This window comes from Papio anubis, chromosome 16 (genome assembly GCF_008728515.1).
Source record: "Papio anubis isolate 15944 chromosome 16, Panubis1.0, whole genome shotgun sequence".
NCBI classification, from domain to species: Eukaryota; Metazoa; Chordata; class Mammalia; order Primates; family Cercopithecidae; genus Papio; species Papio anubis.
This window is the reverse complement of record NC_044991.1, coordinates 54,526,690-54,538,773: the sequence shown is the minus strand read 5'-3', so window position 1 is coordinate 54,538,773 and position 12,084 is coordinate 54,526,690. Positions and strand designations below refer to the sequence as shown.

At 39.1% G+C, this 12,084-nt stretch overlaps 1 protein-coding gene across 6 annotated transcripts in view; it reads right to left on the bottom strand.

Annotated features, from left to right (window-relative positions):
- RNF24 (ring finger protein 24) overlaps positions 1–12,084 on the bottom strand; it is a 105,500-nt gene that overhangs the window by 19,298 nt on the left and 74,118 nt on the right. For all 6 annotated transcript variants that reach the window (XM_017944973.3, XM_017944972.3, XM_021921203.2 and 3 more), the window contains 2 exons: positions 5,586–5,628; positions 2,811–2,852 (listed from right to left, as the gene is read on the bottom strand). In XM_017944973.3, the coding sequence (XP_017800462.1) occupies positions 2,811–2,852; positions 5,586–5,628 (85 nt within the window). The remainder of the gene's footprint in view (positions 1–2,810; positions 2,853–5,585; positions 5,629–12,084) is intronic.

Below are 12,084 nucleotides of genomic sequence, written 5' to 3'. Positions count from 1 at the left end.
TGATCTCTTGACCTTGTGATCCACCCGCCTCGGCCTCCCAAAGTGCTGCGATTACAGGTGTGAGCCACCACGCCTGGCCTGGATAAATATTTCAAAGCAAAGGAATTTACCTGGGATGGAGATTTTTTTTTTTCTTTTTTTTTTGAGCTGGAGTCTCACTCTGTCGCCCAGGCTGGAGTGCAGTGGTGTGATCTCAGCTCACTGCAAGCTCCACCTCCCAGGTTCACTCCATTCTTCTGCCTCAGCCTCCCGAGTAGCTGGGACTACAGGCGCCCGCCACTAAGCCTGGCTAATTTTTTTGTATTTTTTTTTAGTAGAGACCGGTTTTCACCATTTTAGCCAGCATGGTCTCAATCTCCTGACCTCGTGATCTGCCCGCCTCGGCCTCCCAAAGTGCTGGGATTACAGGCGTGAGCCACCGCGCCCAGCCGATCTTTTTTTTTTTTTTTTGAGACGGAGTTTTGTTCTTGTTGCCCAGGCTGGTGTGCAATGGCATGATCACAGCTCACTGCAACTTTCACCTCCAGGTTCAAGCGATTCTCCTACGTTAGCCTCCCGAGTAGCTAGGATTACAGATGTCTGTCACCACGCCTGGCTCATTTTTGTATTTTTGGTAGAGATGGGGTTTCACCATGTTGGACAGGCTGGTCTTAAACTCCTGACCACAGGTGATCCGTCTGCCTTGGCCTCCCAAAGTGCTGGGATTACAGGCATGAGCCACCCTGCCCAGCGAGAGACTTTGACAAAAGGGTCAGTTCACCAAGAAGATATTTAATGTGTATACACCTAACAACAGAGCTTCAAATAAATAAATAAATAAATAAATAGACATAATATATTCACAGGTCAAAATACTCACCATGGTAAAGGTCAACTCTCTCCAAACACATTTATAGATTTAATGCAATATAAATCCCAGCAGGATTTTTTTTTTTTTAAAGATACAGATGAGCTGATGCTACAATTTACATGGAAGGGTAAAGGAACCAGACTAGCTAAAACAATTTTGGAAAAGAATGAAGTTGGAAGAATCACACTACCTGATTTTAAGATTTACTATAAAGCTATTAATAATCAAGACAGTGTGGTACTGATGAAGAAACAGACACACACAAATCCAGAGAATATAATGGAGAATCCAGAAATACAGTCACAAAAAATATGGCTATTTGATTTTTGAAAAAGGTGCAAAAGAATTTCAATGGAAAAAGCAACTCACCATAACCAAAGCTGGGGATATTATGGTGAAAAAAATCCAAGACTATATACAAATGACCAGCAAAACAGGAATTGGTGGGTGTAGTTGGTTACTAACTCTGATACATACTGATGCAACACACAATGTACGTATCCAGAACAAAGTTTCTAAACTAATAGGTCAAACAAACAAGGAAGACTTGTTCTGGATTAACCTGTTAAAAATTTAATCTTTTCATTTATGGTCATCAAGAAGACTCCAAATGAGAAACAGACCACCTTCTATTACTTCATGTTAATTTTGGCCATGTGTCAAAATTAACTTCTGGGAAAAGTAAAAATCAAACAGTGGCCAGGCGCCGAGGCTCACGCCTGCAATCCCAGCACTTTGGGAGGCCGAGGCGGTGGATTACTTGAAGTCAGGAGTTCAAGACCAGCCTGGCCAACATGGTGAAACCCCATCCCTACTAAAAATACAAAATTTAACTGGGTGCGGTAGCGCATGTCTATAATCCCAGCTACTCGGGAGGCTGAGGCAGGAGAATTGCTTGAGCCCAGGAGGTGGAGTTTGCAGTGAGCCAAGATTACGCCATTGCACTCCAGCCTGGACGACAGAGTGAGACCCTCTGCCCTCAAAAAAAAAAAAAAAAAAAAAAAAAAAAAAAAATCGAACAGTAATTAATGCTTCAGTTTAATCCAAGGTTAGGTCTAAAATGCTATTAAACAGAAATATATCAACTCTTTGATGAAAAAATATGCAGAAAGAGCAAAGGACCAATAGATGATTTCAAATATTTAACAATAATATGATTATTTTTATTATTATTCAAATAACCTAACAAATTAACTTTCTTTGAAGAGACTGGCAATTTAGCTTCACCACAGTTAGGCTATATATGACACAGCTGTTGCAATGCACAGCTTTTCAAGTCCTTGCTTTAAATACCAATTAGAAAACCCAGAAAGGGAGAAGGAAAGGGTGACAAAAAATAAAAATTCTGAATATTTGTAGTCAGAGGCAATACAAGAAATAGAATTAAAAAGAATTCTTACAGGCTATGTATCTTAATGTATACAGCAGGATATACACACCCAAGTTTGTACTTAAGTTACAAAGCACCTATGACCCAACCATGCAACTGAATAGCTAAACAATCCCGAGAATTCATATCTCTACATATGTGTTCTTCCCCTATTCCGTATGTCTTACCTTCTTAAATCCCTACCCCCATGAGATAATTGCTCCCTTTTTTTGTACCACTGGTAATAAAGAAATATTGGGAACATTTTCAGTGGGGAAATTAGTATATACTCATCTTGAGTAGAAAAACTAACATATCTGTTTCCTATTCATACAGCATGGCAGCAAGCAGCATCCCTACTGCTATGAAACTTTATAATGGTGTCATCACTATTAAAAGTATCAGTTAGACTACTCTCGTAAAGCCTTCACACAATTGATTTTTATGTGACCTCATCCTGAAATATTCTATTACCCCAATCAAAATAAGCCTATTTTTTTCAACTACTGAAAATAAAAGTGTTTAAACATACCACAGCATACCACTGCTACTAGAAAATGGAACAAGAAGATTTACTTATCATCAACTTACCTCATGTAAATTCAATTCTTTTACTTTCTCTTTTAATATAACCTGTAAGACAAAAAAGTATGTTCTTATGCCCATTTAAATCTGTAATTTTAAATAGTTTTCATATGCACACATATTTTTATTTTGTATATATGGCTCATTTCCCTCATACTCAATATTGGAGAGAATTTCTTTTACAGTTTGAGACAGATCATTTTAGCCCCATTTTTTTAACCTGAGCAATGATGCAATATTCTCCTAAAAAAGGAATTTTGGCCCAGCACAGTGGCTCACACCTGTAATCCTAGCACTTTGGGAGGCCGAGGCAGATAGATGGCCTGAGGTCAGGAGTTTGAGACCAGCCTGGTCAACATAGTGAAACCCTGTCTCTACTAAAAATACAAAAATTAGCTGGACGTGGTGGCGCCTGGCTGTAATCCCAGCTACTCGGCAGGCTAACGCAGGAGATTCACCTGAACCCGGGAGGTGGAAGTTGCAGTGAGCCAAGATCGCTCCATTGCACTTCAGCCTGGGCAACAAGAGTCAAACTCCGTCTCAAAAAAAAAAAAAAAAAAAAAAGTCAATCTTAATTTTGAAAGTTTTGACTCCATGGTGACGAGACAGTAGTTAAAATGAATGCCAAGTGATAAGAAGGAAGTTTGCTATTTAAGAAAAAACTCTGAGACTAAATATAGCTTATTAGAGTATATTTCATCTTAAAGTGAAGAAAATAGGCAAGTAAAATTTGAGGGGAAAACTTCTAAATGTTGGTGTCTTACATTCCTGAACTAAAAATGGATTTGAGGGTAAATCCTGTTTTCGGAAATCACACTAGAAGCTACTATCAGGTCTCATAGGGATATACTAAATTTCCTATCCAGTATATTTTAAAGATCAAATTTACTGTATGTCTTGTGACTTGACTAGTTTTATCAGTCAGTTTCACTTAAGTGACTGCAAAGGCCAATTTTACTTTCTAGTTAGCCTACATACAAATATCTTATAAGTTGTCAAGATCATAATAGGTGGCCAGGCACAGTAGCTCACACCTGTAATCCCAGCACTTGGGGAGGATGAGGCGGGCGGATTGCTCGAGCCCAGGACTTTAAGACCAGTCTAGGCAACACAGCGAAACCCTGTCTCTACAAAAAATACAAAAATTAGCGAGGTGTGATGGTGCACGCCTGTAATCCCTGCTACTTGGGAGGCTCACTTGAGCCCAGGAGGCAGAGGTTGCAGTGAGCTGAGATTGCACCACTGCACTCCAGCCTGTGTGACAGAAGTGAGACCCTGTCTCAAAACAAAACAAAACAAAACAGATTATGATAGAAGCCTGAGAAACATGGTGAGACCCCATCTCTACAAAAAGTACAAAAATTAGCCGGGGGTGGCGGTGTGCGCCTGTAGCCCCAACTATGCATGCCACCACACTCAGCTAAGGTGGGAGGATCACCTGAGCCCAGGGAGGTCAAGGCTGCAGTGGGCTGTGATCATGTCACTGCAGTCCAGTCTGGGTGACAGAGACCCTGTCTTAAAAAAAGAAAGAAAAAAAAAAAAAGATTATGATAGGACTGAGGCGAAAATATTCATTCATTTAGAAAACTAAAATACTCAACTCTGATTATGGATCCCACATGAGACCTATGAGAGTGTGGGGTTACCTAAGGACATCAGTATGTCCATCTAGGGAAGGTGCCAATGAGCTCAGATTTCAAAGATACAAGGACAAAAGATGAACAGAAAGATAAGCAGTCCTGGCTGGGCATGGTGGCTCACACCTGTAATCCCAGCACTTTGGGAGGCCAAGGCAGGCAGATCATGAGGTCAAGAGATCAAGACCATCCTGGCCAACATAGTGACATGGTGTCTCTACCAAAAATATAAAAATTAGCCGGGCGTGGTGGCAGGTGCCTGTCGTCCCAGCTACTTGGGAGGCTGAGGCAGGAGATCACTTGAACCCGGGAGGCGGGGGTTGCATTGAGCCGGGATCTCGCCATTGCACTCCAGCCTGGCGACAGAGTGAGACTCCGTCTCACAAACAAACAAAAACAAGATAGGCAGTTCTGAAGTGTTACAGTTCCATAACATCAGTGTCAGCAAGGTTAAAGACTCAAAGAAGCTGAAGCTCCCCTGTACCCAAGAAGAACGCTAAGAGTAACAAAAAATAAGATTTTCATGCTTAGAGCCCAAGGAAAATCTAGGCCACCTGTTTGGTGTTAGTGGTAAAATATTAATGGAAGAAAAAAATAATTTTACTTGGCCTTGAAGAAAAGATAAGTGTATTAACTTAAAGACAAAATCAGTGAAGGACTAGGTCATTAACAGCTATGATCCAAGTTTGCAGACTTCTAGTGGATAATATGAGTTAACATTTAAAGTACAAAAGGCAGTAGATGAGATCACTGTAACACAGCTGGTCACCTCCGAGGAACTATGTCTTCTAATAAAGAAGGAAGGAAAAATTTCACTTAATGGTATCTCAGAACTCCATTAAGTTGACAGTAACTTTAAGAATTACAAGCTATATAGCATTTCTCTTTAGCAAACTGTTGGCTCAAGTTTCCTGCTAAATTATATTATATCATTTGAACTTTCCATAGCTTCAAGTAATGCTTATAAAATAAGAGAATAATACTTAAGAAAATGAAGTTGATATATTATACTGCAAATTGGCGGTGAGATGCTAAAATGAACACAAGTAAATTCAGTCCCAGTTTAAAGTATGAGTGGAAATCAGAGTTCTCAGTTTTTTTGGAGAAAAAAAAACTCAAAGCCAAACTGAATTAAATTTCTCACCTGTTTGTAGGCATAAAATTCTTTGTGTGCTTGATGTCTTAGCCTAAAAGACAGAAATTAGCAATGCAATATTGAGATTTCAAACATAGTAACTTGAAGAAAAATAAAAAGCTGCTGGTTTTGGTATTAATTTATATCATTTATGGCTCAAATGATATAAATTAGAACCTTTACCCTGAAATGCACCCAAATGACGTATCTCTTAACATGTTACGTGAAAGTGACCAGGGAACCATGAAATGTTACCCAAACGTAAGATGACTCAATTCTTTTTATACTGACAGTCTACTTATTTCAATAATATTTATATTTTTTCTTAATTAGAAAAAATGTCAGTATAACATACATCCAATGAAGTATAAAAACCTTAAGTATACAGCTCAAAATCTTAAAAAATGTACATACCAGGATAACTATTGCTCATATCAAGACATGGTACATTTCCAGCACATCTGGGCCCTCTAAAATGACCCTTCCTAATCAATATCCATGCCCCAGAGGTAGCACTATCCTGATTTCTAATACTGTAGACTAATTATATCTGTTTTTGAACTTCAGGTAAATGGATCATTGGGTATATACTCGTTTGTGTTTGGTTTCTTTCAGTCTACAATGCCTTGTGAGATTCTTCCATATGGTTGTAGTAATTGTCTTTCTGACTGACATACAGTATTCCATTGTATGAATATAGTATCATTTATCCATTTTACTGCTGATGAATATTTAACTACTTCCTGTTTGAGGGTATTACTAATAAAGCTGATACACAAATTCTACATGTCTTTTAGTGGACATATACACTCATTTCTGTTAAGTATATACCCAGGAGTAGAACTGCTGGTTCAAAGTACCACACCAAGGCTAGGCACTGTGGCTCACGCCTGTAATCCTAGCACTTTGGGAGGCCGAGGCAGGCGGATGGCCTGAGGTCAGGAGTTCGAGACCAGACTGGCCAACATGGAGAAACCCCCAACTCTACTAAAAATACAAAAATTAGCCAGGCGTGGTGACATATGCCTGTAATCCCAGCTACTTGGGGGCTGAGGCAGGAGAATCACTTGAACCCAGGACGTGAAGGTTGCAGTGAGCCGAGATCATGCCACTGCACTCCAGCCTGGGTGATACAATGAGACTCTGTCTCAAAAAAAAAAAAAAAAAAAATCAAAGTACTCACCCCAGCTGGGCATAGTGGCTCCTGCCTATAATCACAGCACTTTGGGAGGTTGAGGCAGGAGGATCACTTGAGCCCAGGAGTTCGAGACCAGCCTGGGCAACACAGCGAAACCTTACCTCTACAAAAAATACAATTATCTGGGCATGGTGGCGTGTGGCCTGTAGTCCCAGCTACTCAGGAGGCTGAGGCGGGAGGATTGCTTGAGCCTGGGAGGTGAAGGCTGCAGTGAGCTGGGACTGTGCCACCCCATTCCAGCCTGGGTGGACAAAGTGAGATCCTGTCTCAAAAAAAAGAAAAAGAAAAAGAAAAAACAACCTCATAACAATTTTACTCCTATGGGTAGTTCACGAGAGTTCTAGGTGTTCACATCTTTGCAGGTTAAGTTTGAAAAATTTTAAATTTAAGTAAGTCTAATTTATCAACTTTTCCCAATTAGGTTAGTTCTTTTTGTGTCCCATTAAAGAAATCTTTGCCTATCCCAAGACTATGAAGATATTCTCCCATGTTGTGAAAACAATTTGTTGTTTTACCTATAGAATATAGGTCTATGATCCATCTGAAATTGGTCTTTATGTATGCTGTGAGGTAGGGGTCCAGATGCTTTTTATCCTCATATAGATTTTCATTTGCCTCACCATCATTTATTGAAAAGATTCTCCCCTTTCCCCACTGCACTGCAGTGGCACATCTGTTGTAAATCAGATGTATCGAATATGTGAGTCTATTTCTAGAGCTGCTATTATTATGCTCCATTGGTCTATTTGCCTATCCTTGTATACTGACTGGGGTGAACGTGTCCCCCTCAGCTCCCAATTCATGTCAAACTGGAACCTCAGAATATAACCTTATTTGAAAATAGGGTATTTTCAGATTATTAGTTTATTAAGATGAGGTCATATTGGATTAAGGTCAGCCCTAAATTCAATTTGACTGCTATCCTTAGAAGAAGAGGAGAGGATACGCAGAGACAGACGGAAAAGAAGGCCATGTGAAGACAGAGACAGAGACTGAAGTGAGGCAGCTACAAGCCAAGGAATGCCAAGGCTTTCTGGTACTCCCTGCAAGCTAGGAAAAGGCAAGAAAGACTCTCTCCTAGAGCCTCCAGAGGAAGCATGACTCTGCCAGCACTTTAAGTTTGAACCTTTCTAGCCTTCACGATTGTGAGAAATTACATTTCTGTTTTAAGTTGCCCAATTTGTGGCACTTTGTTATATCAACACCAAGCAACCAATGTACCTTATGTCAATATCATGCTATTTTAAAAACTTTTATTTTGAAATAATTTTAGACGGAAAAGTTGCAAAAAATAGAATTCACATATACCTTTCTACCAGCTTTCACATTTATATAACCATAGTTGTATATACTATGTCCACATTTAATACAACCAGAGTACAATTATCAAAACCATTAAATTAACATTGATATATTAGTATTGATGTAACGTTGATGTATTATGAACTAAACTACAGACCTTATTTGAATTTTACCAGTTTTTTCTCTCATGTCCTTTTCCTGTTCTATGATCCAATCCAGGATCCCACCTTGCATCTAGCTATGTCTCCTTAGCCACCTCTAATTTGTTTTTTTTGTTTTGGAGACAGTCTCGCTCTGTCACCCAGGCTGGAGTGCAGTGGCATGATCTCAGCTCACTGCAAGCTCCGCCTCCTGGGTTCACAACAGTCTCCTGCCTCAGCCTCCTGAGTAGCTGGGACTACAGGTGCCCAGCAACACACCCGGCTAATTTTTTTTGTATTTTTAGTAGAGAGGGGGTTTCACCGTGTTAGCCAGGATGGTCTAGATCTCCTGACCTCGTGCTTCACCCGCCTCAGCCTCCCAAAATGCTGGGATTACAGGCGTGAGCCACCGTGCCTGGCCAGCCACCTCTAATTTGTTGAGAGTTCCTTAGTCTTTCCTTGTCTTTCAAGATTCTGACATATTAAGTATGATCACTTTTTCTTGGTGGAATTTGAAGATTTCAATTTAAGATTAAGACAGTGTCCACTGGGTTTCTCCACTGTAAAGTTGTTAATTTCTCCTCTGTAACTGATAAATATCTTGAGGGAGATATGCTGAAATTCTACACATCCTCTATTTTTTTCTCAAGCTTTTGCCCACCAATTTTAGCATGCACCTTGCTTGCAATAATTACTGTAATGTTTGCCTAAATTCTAATGGTGGTTTTGTAGTTCTCTAATTCCTTGCACATTTGTTAACTGGAGTTCTTCTATAAGGAAGGATGTGCTTCCTTATTTATTTGTGCAATTATTTATTTCTAACAGTCTAGACTCATGGATATTGGTTTTAATCTATGGGAAGAGATGTGCTTCCTTGTTTATTTGTGCAATTATTTATTTCTATCAGTCTAGACTCATGGATATTGGTTTTAATCTATGGGAACAGATGTGCTTTCCTCATTTATTTGTGCAATTATTTATTTCTATCAGTCTAGACTCATGGATATTTGTTTTAATCTATGGGTTACAGTTCAATATGATCACTACTTTTTGTTGCTCAAACTGATTGGCCTGAGTCCTTCAGGGTGATTCTTGTGTTCTTTCAACAAGCCCCCATCCTTTCCCATGCATTTCCTTATTTACTGGCACCAAAAGATGTTTCAGGCTCATTTTATATGTTCTGTGTTCCAGTCCCGGGGTTAGCCACTTCTTCCAAGGAACCCTAATTCCTTTTACTGGAGAAAAGTATTTAGAACTTCAGATATGGGTGCCTGGTAAATAGCACTTTCTCTTAATATTGTTGATTTAAAACAAGTTTTGGGGTCTGGTAGTAAAAGTCCTCAAGTTTTATTCTTTTTAATGACTGGCTTGGCTATTCTTGGTTCTCTGCATTTCCATATAGATTTCAATTGCCACCAGAAAGGAAAAAAAAAAACCCTCTTGGGATTTTGGGTGAGAATGTATGAAATTTACAGATCAATTGAGGAAGAACCAACATTTTTGCAAGACTGAGTTTCTAACCTAAGAACATTATTTCTTTATTTACAGCTTTAATGTCTCTCTCACACATTTCTCCTAGACATTTGGTAATTTTTGATGCTCCTGTAAATAGTATTTTAAAAATCTTTTATTTTCTAATTATTTCTTGCTACTTATATGGAAAAAAGTAATTTTTGTATATTGATCCTGTATCTGGTGACTTGCTAATTCTAAATAGTTTTTCTGTAAAAACTTTTGGATTTTTTAATGTACATAATTATGTTGTCTGCATATAATCACAATTTAAATCCTGCCTTTATAATCTTTATATACTTCTTTTCTAAATACACTTTTCTTTTATTCTTTTTTTCCCTGTTTTTTTGCACTGACTAGCTAGGCCCTCCAGTATGATGCTAAATAAAAGTGATAGTGAATGTCCCTATAAATACATCACTATTAAGTACGATGTTTTCTTTAGTTTTTTTTGTAGATACCCTTTCAAATTTTAGAAAGTTCTCTTGTAGTACTAGTTTATTTTACAAAAAAATCATGAATAGGTATTAAACTTTATCAATGCTTTATGATACTATACTATTAATGTGCTATATTGTATTGATTGATTTTCAAATCATTCTTGGAACAAACTTCATTTGGTTGTAATATTCTACCTTTTTTGTAGATCCCTGGATTTGATTTATAATATTTTGCTGATGAAAAGATCGGTCTATAATTTCCTTTCTCATAATATCATTGTCAGGCTTTGAAATCAAAATTATGCTGGCCTCATGAAATGAGTTGAGAAGTATTTGTTCCACTTTTATTCTCTGGAAGTGTCATATAGGAGTGGTACTTTTTTCCTTAAATGTTTGGATCAGTTACTTGGCTTAAAATATCACTGTGGGAATGTTTTAAAAATACATACAATTTCTTTTCTCTTTTTTTTTTTTTTGAGACGGAGTCTTGCTCTGTCACCCAGGCTGGAGTGCAGTGGTGTGATCTTCGCTCACTGCAACCTCTACCTCCCGGGTTCAAGTGATTCTCCTGCCTCAGCCTCCTGAGTAGCTGGGGCTACAGGTATGCACCAACATGCCCAGCTAATTTTTGTATTTTTTAGTAGAGATGGGGTTTCCCCAAATTGGCCAGGCTGGTCTCAAACTCCTGACCTCGTGATCTGCCTTGGCCTCCCAAAGTGCTGGGATTACATCATGAGCCACCGTACCTGGCCCAAAATACATTCTTTTTTTTTTTTTGAGACGGAGTCTTGCTCTGTCGCCAGGCTGGAATGCCATGGCGTGATCTCAGCTCACCGCAGCCTCCACCTCCACCTCTTGGGTTCAAGGGATTTCCCTGCCTCAGCCTCCCAAGTAGCTAGAATTACAGGCACATGCCACCACGCCTGCCCGGCTAATTTTTGTGTTTTAGCAGGGATGGGGTTTCACCATGTTGTCCAAGATGGTCTCGATCTCCTGACCTCGTGATCTGCCTCATTTCTTATTATATAATTATTCATATTTTCAGTTTCTTGTATCTTTTTCTTTTTGAGACAGAGTCTTGCTTTGTCGTCCAGGCTGGAGTATAGTGGCACAATCTCGGTTCAATGCAACCTCCGCCTCCCAGGTTCAGACGATTCTCTTGTTTCAGCTTCCTGAGTAGCTGAGAATACAAGTGTGTGCCACCACATCCAGCTAATTTTTATATTTTTAGTAGAGATGGGGTTTCATCATGTTGGCCAGGCTGGTCTCGAACTCCTGACCTCAGGTGATCCGCCTGCCTCAGCCTCCCAAAGTGCTGGAATTACAGGCATGAGCCACCATGCCCAGCCCCAGTTTTTCCTTTTTAAAATTTTTATTCTTTGATTGTTATTCATATTACAACTAACCACCTTAAAGTATACAATTCAGTGGTAAGTAGTGTACTCACAATGTTGTGCATCTACCAGCTATCTCTAGTTTGAAAACTTTTCATCACTCCAAAAACACCTAGTACCCATTCAGTGATCACTCCCCATTACCCCTTACTTCTATCCCCTGCAACCTCTAATCTGCTTTTTGACTCTATAGATTTGCCTATTATGGATATATTATATAAAAGGAACAACGCAATATACAGCCTTTTGTGTATGGCTTTTCACCTTAGCATGTTTTTGAGGTTCATCCTGGTTGTAGTATGTATCAGTACTTCACTCCTTTTTACGGCTGAATAATATTCCATTGTATGTACATACAATTATCCATTCATCTGTTGATGGACATTTGGGTTGTTTATAGCTTTTGGCTATTATGAAACATTTCTGTACACATTTCTGTGTGGACATATATTTTCATTTGTCTTGGGTATATACCTAGGAATGAAAATCTGGGTCACATGGTTTAATATTTTGAAGAACCGG